This window comes from Primulina tabacum, chromosome 13 (assembly GCF_025594145.1).
Source record: "Primulina tabacum isolate GXHZ01 chromosome 13, ASM2559414v2, whole genome shotgun sequence".
In the NCBI taxonomy this organism is placed as follows: domain Eukaryota; kingdom Viridiplantae; phylum Streptophyta; class Magnoliopsida; order Lamiales; family Gesneriaceae; genus Primulina; species Primulina tabacum.
Window position 1 is genome coordinate 23709923 of NC_134562.1, and position 12033 is coordinate 23721955.

At 46.5% G+C, this 12033-nt stretch overlaps 1 protein-coding gene across 1 annotated transcript; it reads left to right on the plus strand.

Moving 5' to 3' along the window:
* The first annotated feature begins 705 nt into the window (after window positions 1-705).
* LOC142521927 (uncharacterized) lies at window positions 706-1425 on the plus strand. Its single transcript, XM_075625101.1, has one exon. It carries the CDS (start codon window positions 706-708, stop codon window positions 1423-1425), a length of 720 nt encoding a protein of 239 aa, XP_075481216.1.
* The last annotated feature ends 10608 nt before the right edge of the window (window positions 1426-12033 follow it).

Here is a 12033-nt window from a genome sequence, read left to right on the forward strand (position 1 = left end):
CTATTTCTGACAATGACATTAATTGTTGATAAAGTCAAGTGGGCTGGACGTGACTAGTGTAAGATTTGACATGTCATACTAATAGGGTATAATCAGCCGCCCTACTATCATTAATGCTCAAACACGAAAAACGAGGTTATCATTGCATCCTCTACTATAAATACCAGGTTCTTAATTTGCATTTACTCTAGATTGAGATATTAACTCACATCAAATACTCTCATTTATTGCTCATTTACTCCCACTCTCCACACCAATCACACAGCCATCCCTTAGTTACATTGGTTTTATTGCTTGAGTACTCTTCTGACTTAAGCATCGGAGTGGTCACGCCGGACACCCTTCCGACGCCCATTCACGTGATTACTTTCTTGTTTGCAGATCTCTCGGATTTTTCAGGGAGGAAGTTCAATCCAGACGTCCAACTCATATTTCCTTCAATATTTTGATAGTATACCCGGCAGAGTTCCCGACCCGACTCGTTCATTTCGCCCGGGTTGCATCATTGGCGCCGTCTGTGGAAAATCTGAGTTCTAAGGCGTTGATATGGCCCCTACTAGAAGAGCAAACCAAGACACTTCTCGAGTTCAGTAGGAGAACAATACTCGTCTTTCTGGTGCAGGTGGCCCTCCCCCTAATGGTCCTCAACCCACCATTCATTTAACTCCCGAGAAGTTAAAAAAGATTATAACTGATGCTATTAAGATGGCTACGGCAAAGAAGGCCACCACTCGTCATTCCAGTCATCCCGAGCAGCAACGTGAGCAGCCGCAAGAGGAAGAGAGAAGGGAGGAGGAGAGGGAATCAAGTGCGGGTTCTAAGTCCCCCACTGTTGCGGAAGAATTAAGGGAATTGAGGAAGAAAGTAAAGATATTGGAGGCACAGGTTGGTTCTAAGGACAATGTTCATATTGTCAAAGGTTGCCCGTTCTCAGATATCATTGTCCGGGAACCATTACCCGAGCATTTCAAGTCAGCTAAAATCAAGGACTGTGATGGGAGTTCCGATCCCGAGGAACACCTCTCTCGTTTCAAAAACATGGCCATGTTGCATTGTTATGGAGACCAAATTAAATGTAAAGTGTTCCTCACCACCTTAGTGGACTCCGCACAAAGATGGTTTGAAGGGTTGACGCCACAAAGCATCAATTGCTTTGAAGATTTCCAAAAGGTATTCTTGCATCAATTAAGCAGCAGCAAGAAGTACAAGAAGACTGCTTTCAGTTTATTTGAGGTAAAGCAGAGGCAAGATGAAACCCTAAGGGCGTATCTTAAAAGATTCAACCGAGTGGCCCTGGATGTGCCGACCTGTGCACCCGAGACGAAGACTTCAGCGTTCATGCAAGGGCTATGGGAAGGGGATTTTTTCCGATCCTTAACTAAGAAATTGCCTGGGAACTTCGAAGATATCTTATCCCGAGCATAGTAATACATTAATATGGAAGAAGCGCAAAATCAGAAAAGAGAGTCCTTGAAGAGATCAAGAGGAGACCGGGCTGTCAAACCTGAAGAAAGAGCTCCCAAGAAAAATGGCCCGGGACATTTCTCTCATGTACCTTTAAGAATTGCCCGGGACCGAGAGATCCAGGAATGTGGTTCAATAATAGCGCCGCTTCCCAGTCCGACGGGAAGAGCGTCAAGGCCAGAGCAGAAAGGGTACTGCACCCTCCATAAAGATTGTTCCCATAACACCAATGAATGCCGGATCCTGGGGAAGAAATCCATTAGACACCCTATGCCAGCATCCCATCCTCCTCGAGATAAGTCTAGACAGCCACCTTGGTTGTCTAGACGTTCCGGATCGAATGTTCCTCCAAAGTCAACAAATATCCCGAGCGAAAGTAGAAGGGGAGAAGCAAGTTCTCGGGAAGAAAGGGGCAGACCAGTAGAGAGGAAGGACCCTTCCCCAAGCCGAGGAGTAATCAAAATGATTTCAGGGGGGTCCACTGATGGCGATTCCAACCGGGCCTGGAAAACCAAAAGCAGGAGGGAATGCTTAGAGGTCGATGGGAGGGGGAGAGACGAGCCAATCATAAGCTTTGGACCAGAGGATCTCAGAGGAGTTAGTCTACCCCACAATGACGCTCTTGTCATTCAGGCCCGAGTGGCTAACTACGATGTGTTGAGGATATTTGTTGACAATGGCAGCTCTGTCAATGTCATATTTAAGGAAGCCTTGGTCCAAATGGATCTACATGAGTATCAGTTAGAGGCGGTTGAGACTGTTTTGTTTGGTTTTGCTGGACATGCTGTGTATCCTGAGGGGGAAATCACTCTACCCTTGACCCTGGGCACTGGAGACCTGAAGAAGACTGTGATGACTACTTTTACAGTGGTGGATGCCCCATCCTCGTACAATATCATATTGGGAAGGCCGGCCATGAATGAGATGAGAGCCGTGGCCTCCACTTATCACCAGAAAATCAAATTCCCAGTGCGAGGACAGGTTGGGGAAGTTAAAGGAGACCAGCCCTCTTCTCGGAGGTGTTATGGGGAGACAGTCCGGGTAGATAAAAAGAAAGCAAGAAGGGAAGGGAAGGAGAAAGAGTGTCAAGAGGGGGCCAAGGAGAGAGAGGTGCACTTTGTCGCTGAGGAAGAACAAGAAGTGGTGGAAATTGAGCCAGGAAAGCACGTCCGGGTGGCCCGAGACATCAGCACGTCCACCCGGGTAAATCTCTTGCAATGTTTAAAAGCTAACATTAGTGTTTTTGCCTGGTCTCAACAGGAGTTGGCCGGGATCTCGCCCCAAGTGGCCGAACATAAATTGAATATCCTCACGGGATCCCGGCCCGTGAAGCAAAAGAAGAGGCATTTTGGCCCTGAAAAAGATAAAGTAATTGAAGAGCAAGTGGGAGAGTTGCTAAGAGCCGGGCACATCAGGGAAGTCCAATTCCCTACCTGGCTATCAAATGTGGTTCTCGTCCCAAAATCCACTGGGAAATGGAGAATGTGTGTTGATTTCAGGGACTTGAAGAAAGCATGCCCAAAAGATTGTTATCCACTTTCCCGGATTGACCAGTTGGTAGATTTCACTTCTGGATGCGAGTTATTAAGCTTTCTGGATGCATATCAGGGGTATCATCAAATCCCTTTAGCTCTGAAAGATCAGGATAAATCCAGTTTTATTACCTCCGGGGCACCTTTTGCTATGTCGTTATGCCTTTTGGTTTGAAGAATGCGGGGGCTACGTACCAAAGCTTGATGAATCTTGTCTTCCAAAAGCAAATAGGTCGGAATATTGAGGTGTATGTAGACGACATTCTAATCAAAACTCGGAAAGTCTCCCACTTCATTGATGATTTAGCTGAAACTTTCACCACTTTAAAACAATATGGAATAAAGCTCAACCCGGGCAAGTGTGTGTTCGGGGTCAGGAGTGGTAAATTTTTGGGTTTCTTGGTAACTGACAAGGGGAATCGAAGTTAACCCTGAGAAAATCAGAGCAATAATGGACATGCCTTCTCCTCAGTCTGTCCGAGATGTGCTGAAATTAACCGGGAGGATTGTGGCCTTAACGCGCTTTATTTCCCGATCTGTCCATCGGAGTTATCCATTCTTCCAAGTCCTAAGGAAAGCGCAGAAATTTGGCTGGGACGACAAATGTGAACAAGCTTTCCAGGACTTAAAGAAGCACCTGGCTGATTTGCCTATTTTGGCCAAGCCCGAGCCTGGGGAAAAATTATGGGTCTATCTCTCCGCCACCGAATTCGTTGTTAGCTCTGTACTTGTCAGGGAAGAAGGAGCCGATCAGAAATCGATATATTATGTCAGTCACGCCCTTCGAGGAGCAGAATTAAAGTATAGTGAGTTGAAAAAAATAGCATTGGCCTTGGTAATGACTGCTCGGAAGTTGAGGCCATATTTTCTCTCACATCCCATTGTGGTCCTCACCAATTCTCCCCTTGGAAGGATCATGACTCACGCCGAAATCTCCGAGAGAATGGCTAAATGGACTGTGGAGCTCGGGGAATATGACATTGAATATAAACCCCGAGCTGCTATAAAAGCCCAGACATTAACGGACTTCTTAACAGAAATTATCCAACCAGTCGAAGAAGAAGTATGGAGGGTGTTTGTCGATGGCGCGTCAAACTTATCAGGATGTGGAGTGGGGGTGGTCCTAATCGCCCCATCAGAATAGAAAATCAAGTTGGCTTTGAGGATTGATTCCAGGGTCACAAATAACGAAGCAGAGTGCGAAGCTGTTTTGGCAGGGTTACAGGCTGCCCGGGAAGTTGATGCTTCCCGAGTCATTATTTATTCTGACTCCCAGTTGGTTACACAGCAGATCAAAGGGACGTATGAGGCCAAGAACGAAAAGATGCTCAAATATTCAGGGTTCATCACTGCCCGGGCAAAGTCTCTGACAGACTGGAGTATGGAGCAAATTCCCCGGAAGGAAAATGCAGAGGCCGATACCTTAGCCAAATTGCCTGCTTCCATGACAGATATAAATACCCGGGAGGTTCTCTGCTTTACCCGGCTGGTGTTATCTATCGATGAAGAAGTACCCCCGGTCCAGAAAAGCTCATGAATGACTCCTATCGTTGAATACATAGTACATGAAAAGCTCCCAGAAGATCGAACCCAGGCTGCAAAAATCAAAAAACAAGCGCCCAGGTTCGTCTTCTTGAATAATGTTTTATACAGACGATCCTATCAGGGCCCGTTACTCAAATGCTTATCAGAAGACGAGATAGAGTATGTCCTCCAGGAAATACATGAAGGATGCTGTTGTGAACACCTTGATGGAATAGCCCTGTCTCGGAAAACTATATTGGTCGGGTTCTGGTGGCCTCGGATGAATCAAGATGCTGCATTACTTGTTCAAAAATGTCAAGGTTGTCAACACCATTCTAATTTTCACCACCGCCCAGCTACAAGTATGCAACCGATCTCCGCATCATACCCTTTTGACCAATGGGGTTTGGATATTGTGGGCCCTTTCCCCATAGCCCGAGCATAGAAAAAATTCCTTCTTGTGGCTGTGGATTATTTCTCCAAATGGGTAGAGGCCGAGCCATTAGCCAAGATTACTGCGGATGAAGTCATGAAATTTATTTGGAAGAACATTGTTTGCAGATATGACACCCCGAGGAAATTAATTTCAGATAATGGAAGGCAATTCCGGGGAAAGAAGATCACTTCCTGGTGTCAAGAAATGAAGATTATTCAATCCTTCGCCTCAGTAGCTTACCCTCAGGCTAATGGCCAGACTGAAATGACTAACAGAATCATTGTGCAAGCATTGAAAGCCCGACTCCACGGGAAAGGAAAAGATTGGGTGGAAGAATTACCAAGTGTCTTATGGGCATACCGAACCACACCTCGATCATCTACTCGGGAAACACCCTATAGCCTTGTTTACGGTTCAGAAGCAGTCCTGCCAGTGGAGATTGGACAATCTTCTACTCGGATAGAATCTTATCCGAGTAACAATGATCAATCTCGGGCCATTGAACTTGATTTAGTTGAAGAAAGAAGAGATCGAGCAACCATTCGAATGGAAGCTTATCGCAGCCGGGTGATGAAGTCCTACAACAAGCGTGTCTGGCCACGAAATTTTCAGGTTGGGGACTTGGTTATGAAGAAGATCAAGCCCGTAGGTGATGTGGAAAAATTAGAAGCCCGTTGCAAAGGACCCTTCAAAGTAATTCAAAAAATCAGCTTAGGTGTAGCTTACTATCTCGAAGATTCTCAGGGACACGCTCTCAAAAGGCCATGAAATACTTTTCATTTAAAGAAATATTATGTTTAAAAGCACGTGTATCTATTATTTCTTCATCAAATAAAGAAATGGTTCAGGAAAATGTCTACAAAGCCCAGGGACTCGTACCCTGGCCCAGGGACCCGCACCCTAGTTATCTACAAAGCCCAGGGACCCGTACCTTGGCCCAGAGGACCCGTACCCCGGTTATATACTAAGTCCAGGGACCCGCACCCTGGTTATCTACAAAGTCCAGGGACCCGCACCTTGGTCTGGAGGACCCGTACCCGGTTATATACTAAGTCCAGGGACTCGTACCCTGGCCCAGGGACCCGCACCCTGGTTATCTACTAAGCCCAAGGAACTGTACCTTGGCCCAAGGGACCCGCACCCTGGTTATCTACAAAGCCCAGGGACTCGTATCCTGGCCCGGAGGACCCGTACTCCGGTTATATACTAAGTCCAAGGACCCGTACCCTGGCCCAGGGACCCGCACCCTGGTTATCTACAAAGCCCAGGGACCCGTACCTTGGCCCGGAGGACCCGTACCCCGGTTATATACTAAGTCCAGGGACCCATACCCTGGCCCAGGGACCCGCACCCTGGTTATGTACTAAGCCCAAGGAACTATACCTTGGCCCAGGGATCCGTATCCTGGTCGTCTATCCATCCTAGGAAACCAGTCCAGTAACCTACACCCTGATTGCTTATCAAGATTACTTTCGTATTGGGCCCTCAGGTCTTTGCTTTGAGGAAATATATTGGTTAATGATTGATAAAATTTAGAGTTAATACAATTTACAATTCTGAAAATATTGGGGAAATGCGAGAAAAGGAGATTTCATTTAAAGGGAAGATATTTACAAGGTGCCCGGAAACCCGGGAACGGAAAAAAATAATAATAATAATAATAATAAAAAGAGAAGCAGATAGAAATCCTAATCAGCTAAGGATCTTGCCCGGCCGGCTTCTGGATTATTTCTTCATCATCCGGGAGGGATGCGGCTGCCTTCTCCATGTCTGGAAAGTCTTCTCGATCGGTCGGAACTAAGCCTGCCTCCTCAAATTGCTCCAGGCACTTGTTGAAGCCCTGTTCAAAATATGGAAAGGCCTTCTCAGCCACCATCTTCTTAAACTCAGGGAGACTTCAAAAAGTTGGTCATTTGCTCCTTCTGAGCAGTCTTAATGAGGGTTACAGCAGCCTGGAAGTCCTCGACTCGGACTCGGGAGGACTCAGCTTCTTCCTTTGCCGCCTGTGTCTCTGCTCGGGCCTCGGCAAGTTTCGCCCGGACCAGATCCATTTGCTGCTCCCAAACAGCCCTCTCCCGAGCCAACACATGCTCATGAAGTTCATTCAAACGACCCACCTCCTCTTGAAGTTTAGCATGTGTCTCCCGGGCTGAGGTAGCCTGAGCATTGACCCCCTTTCCTACTTGAGCCACTCGCTCGTAGGAATGTATTAGCATCTGCAAGCCCTGAAAAAAAAAAAAAAAAGAGAAGGGGGGTCAGAGAAGGTAATATAAAAGAGTACCATTTTATGGACTTACCGAGAAGGTCCGGGACACTCCTTCGCAGAGCAGCATATTGGGATGAACTCCCTGGAGGTGTGCCACCTCGTCAGGCACAGAAGGCCCCGGATCATTTTGAAAAGATCCGAGCTGATGTCATCCCCAAAGATGTTGGGGAGGATCCAGGGCCTTCCCCCGGAGGGACCGGCAGAAGAACCAGTCATAAGAGGAGATCGAGCGATCTCCTCGGCCTCATCCTCTACCACCACCACCGTTTCCATGATTGGCTCCTGGGTGGCTTTCCTCTTTCGCTGATTTAGAGGAGCCGGGTCCTCTTCGGCAGCCGGGGAGGTGGATTCTTCCTGGGGAGGGGTGGGTTCCTCCTGGGCCTTGGCCTCCGCTTCGACTCGGCGTTCTTCAATTTCCCGAGCCTCAGCTGCCGCCCGGGCTCGGTGTTCTTCCTCCTCTTGAATTTCCCGAGCCCTCTTCTCAGCCCGGATCTTTTTCTGCTCGGCTTTTCTTTTGGCAGCAGCCTCCTGAAGACTTGCCCTGATCATATCTTCTTCAGCTGCATCGAAAATCGACATATTAGAATTAAAGCATACAAGAGATGAGTAGACCAAGGAAAGTAATTTACCAGCCTGCGACCCGGGTTGATCAAATTCATCAATAATCCGATCCATCGGGTCCCGGGACCGGGACCCGATCCCATAATGAACCAGATTGCCCCCCCCCCCCCCCCCCCCCCCGATCAGCACCGAGGACTGGTAAGATTGTTTCCCCAAAGTATCCAGGCGTGGGTGAAGGGGGGAAGAAGTTTAAAGTCCCGGGGAAGTTCAGGCTGTGTGGGCATAGAAGACAGGAAGCCCAAAGCACAGGTTGGCAGAGTCGGGAACTGAAGAAAGAAAAATTTTGTTTTCCACCCCTTCAAAGAGGAAGGGATGTCAGTTAAAAATCGGTAATGCATTAGGGCTATGAAAGAAAAGACCCTATCATTAAACCGGCAAGAATAAAAATAGTGAAAGATAGAAGAGTTGATTGGAATAAGTTTCATGCGAAACAGAACAAAAGTGGCAGCCATAATGCGAAAAGCATTAGGATGGAGATGGTTAAGGGGAAGGTCAAAGAATCGGGCCACCCCTTCAAAGAAGTGATGTACCGGGAAGCGAAGACCACTATTAAGCTGTTCTAGAAAGAAAGCGTGGTAGCCGGGAGGAGGGGTGTCTGGGTGATCGTTCGGCCCGGGAATTTTTATTTTGTAATTGGAAGGGATAGTGCCTAAAGTTCTTAGCTCCTCTATACTACCCGGGCGAAGGGTAGAAGTCACAGTAGAGAACCACAAGGGCCCTGCTACCTGGTTTCTTCCCTTGCCCTGGGTGTCAGAGGGTCGAGAAGAAGAAGCTTTGGATTTTTGGAGGGGTCGAGAACGGGAAACAGGAATACCTATGGGAATATGAGCAGATTGCTCGGAAGGAGTCGGGGAACGATCTTCTGACCGACCCCTGGCATTTTGGCCAGAAGTAGAAGAGGTAGAATTTGACATGGCTAAGGAAGTAAAGAAGGGAGAGGAGACTTACTAGGGAGAAACGAGGATGATGACCGGTAGCCGATGAATGGAAGGGTCGCCAGAATAAGATCTACGCAACGGAAAAGCTCGAGAGAGGAATTTGGCAGAGCCTCGCTACAAGTTTGAATTTGCAAATGATTTTTAGAAAATCGGTCATCTACTATATATAGGGGAGAAAGGTGATCTACTCCGTTGATCTAAAATAAATCGAACGGACCAGATCAGCCTCGGAAATTGAGCGGCATGATTAAGCGGGATATTTGAAAAGACGGGCGCGTAAATCAAAGCGTCATGATCATTTCTCTGCTCGGAATACGTACAGATTCTGACAACTTTTCAATAGGAGACACATCATTACAACATCGCATTAATTACCCAGGAAAACAAAATGACAAAACACTACAAACCCGGGTGGTGGGATAGGCCGGTATTTTATCTACAATCCCGGGTGGCGTGAGAGCCCGGCATCTTATCTATAAGCCCGGAAAATACGAGGCCCCGGCACTTTATTTTAAGTTCAGGAAGCATCAAGTCTTGGGATGTCAGTTTTACTTATCAATTATATATTATCCAATTCGCATTGATTCATTTGCAGAAGTTTAAAGAAACAAAGTACGATAATTGAAATTTTATTAGGAAAATATTCGATGCCATGTTATGACATCCATTATCGAAGATACAAATTCTTGCCACCTAGTTATCCAATCGGTCAATTCATGAATCCGAAGATTGGTAAAGGACTCGGCAGTCAAGATCTTGTTCAGCTGATGTCATTCCTTCCACAGCATCGCATGCAGCAGAACTTGATCAGTAGCAAGATATGCAACTCGATCTACTTCAAAATCTCGCTTATACTTCCTCCCCCTTGCTCTTTGGGCACGATTAAAAACCAAACCGTTTTGGTGCGCGTGGTTGAGATCTTGAATCTTGAACCAGGTAGACATGACCTTCACCCAGATGTACTCTTCGATAGTCCTCTTCAGGTCTTCCAGATGAGGACGCATTTCGTTTGTTACTAAAACATGCGTGCTACTGCAAGCAGTGGAATCGCTTGAACTCGACATAGTGGGCTGATGCTCACATTTCATTTCTGTTGTCTTATTTATAGACACGTGACATTTAATGTCAAGGAAGGTAGAAGGCCTCGAACCAATCGGAACGCTTCTCATTTACTCAGGAGGGGGGAAGCCGATCAGAGCCGTTGATCTACGAACACGTGAACGTTCAGGATTAGTTTAAGAAGTTGAGCCGAACAGACGAAGGGACGCGCACGAGTATCAATGCGTCAAACTTATTGAATTCTCGGAATATGAAACAATTTTCGACAATATAAATGCTAAAAGCATGCGTCATAACAACACCCCGTGGACTGCCCGAGAACCCTAACCGACGAAAAAATCTAAGCCCGGAAGATATAAAGCCCCGGCATCTTATTCTATGCCCGGGAGATATAAGGTCCCGGCACCATATTCTTAGCCCGGGAATATGAGGCCCCGGCACTTTATTCTAAGACCGGGATATGTGAGGTCCCGGTATTTTGGTTTGTCGATTATCCATTATTTATCTTCGACTGATGACAAGTCAGTTTTTGTCAATTATTCAATTCATGATATATGCGTCAACTGATGAAGTTAAATCCTTGCAGCAAAGTAAAGAACAGAGATAAACTAGATAAACATTTTATTTATTTATTTAAGAGCATTTCTGCGGATTACATCGAAATACTCTTCCTCTACAAAGAACGTCCACATGGTCATCCACTTTTTTATTTCTCCAGTGGACGTCTTGAGGAAGTCAGCGGAGTCGGTGATATTCTTCAGAATTTTCCTCTCCTTGTGAAGCATCAGCTGGTAGATGTAGTCATCTCCAAAGAGATCCACTGTCTCGGCAACGTACAAGCGTTCCCGATATTTCTCCAGCTTCGCCACAAGTCGGGGAGTGGTAGCTTCCCCGCACTCGTAGAGAAACTGCAGCCCTTGCAGCTCCTCCCAGAATCTAAGTACTTTGTGGAAGACTTCATCCTCCAGCTCCATCTTTCGTCTTTCCAGAGCTGCTTTCATGAATTCCTCCGCCATATCGGGAAGTCTTCGAGCTGCTCGAACCTGCCATTAGATTTTTCGGATGGTAATTTGCTAATACGATTAAAGAATAGGTGGGTTGTTATATATAGGAGGAAGGGGTTGATCACGACGGTTGATCTTTGAATGAATAAACGGTCAAGATGAGTATTGGAAGTTGTACCAAACAGCTGAAAAGACGTGCACGAATATCGGAATATCATAATGATCATCCTCGGAAATACGAAACGTTTTGGATAAGGTTGAAGTTTAGGGCTCACGTCAGCAATATCCACGTATCAATACAACCAGCCCAAGAAAATACTAAGTAAGAAGGCGATTTTCCTGACCGGGCACGCAAGACCAATCGGGACAGCGAGTGGACTTTAGCCCGACTAATTAAGGAGGGAGTGATGATGCCCCGGGATGTCCCGGGTCATGGATAGGCCCTGCGACTTCCCGGGCCGTGGAGCATATCCATGATTGGTGCCCAGGCCAGGATGGGATGCTCTCAGGCCGGTAGCATGACAAAATGGATTAATACCCTGAGACATTGGACCACCCAGGACATGATTTCCCCGAGACGTGGAATACCCGAGCTCTTCTGTAATTACTCGAGAGGCATTCTGCTCGGCCACCTCGATATGAGTGAAGCATTTAATGATGCCAACTTGGTAGAGCATGCACAGCCGACCTATTTCTGACAATGACATTAATTGTTGATAAAGTCAAGTGGGCTGGACGTGACTAGTGTAAGATTTGACATGGCAGACTAATAGGGTATAATCAGCCGTTCTACTATCATTAATGCTCAAACACGAAAAACGAGGTCATCATTGCATCCTCTACTATAAATATCAGGTTCTTTATTTGCATTTACTCTAGATTGAGATATTAACTCACATCAAATACTCTCATTTATTGCTCATTTACTCCCACTCTCCACACCAATCACACAGTCATCCCTTGGCTACATTGGTTTTATTGCTTGAGTACTCTTCTGACTTAAGCATCGGAGTGGTCACGCCGGACACCCTTCCGGCGCCCATTCACGTGATCACTTTTTGTTTGCATATTCTCTCGGATTTTTCAGGGAGGAAGTTCAATCCAGACGTCCAACTCATACTTTCTTCAATATTTTGATAGTATACCCGGCAGACTTCCCGACCCGACTCGTACATTTCGCCCGAGTTGC

Coding starts and splice junctions, on each gene's coding strand:
- LOC142521927 (XM_075625101.1), top strand. CDS start 706: ATGGCTACGGCAAAGAAGGCCACCACTCGTCATTCCAGTCATCCCGAG.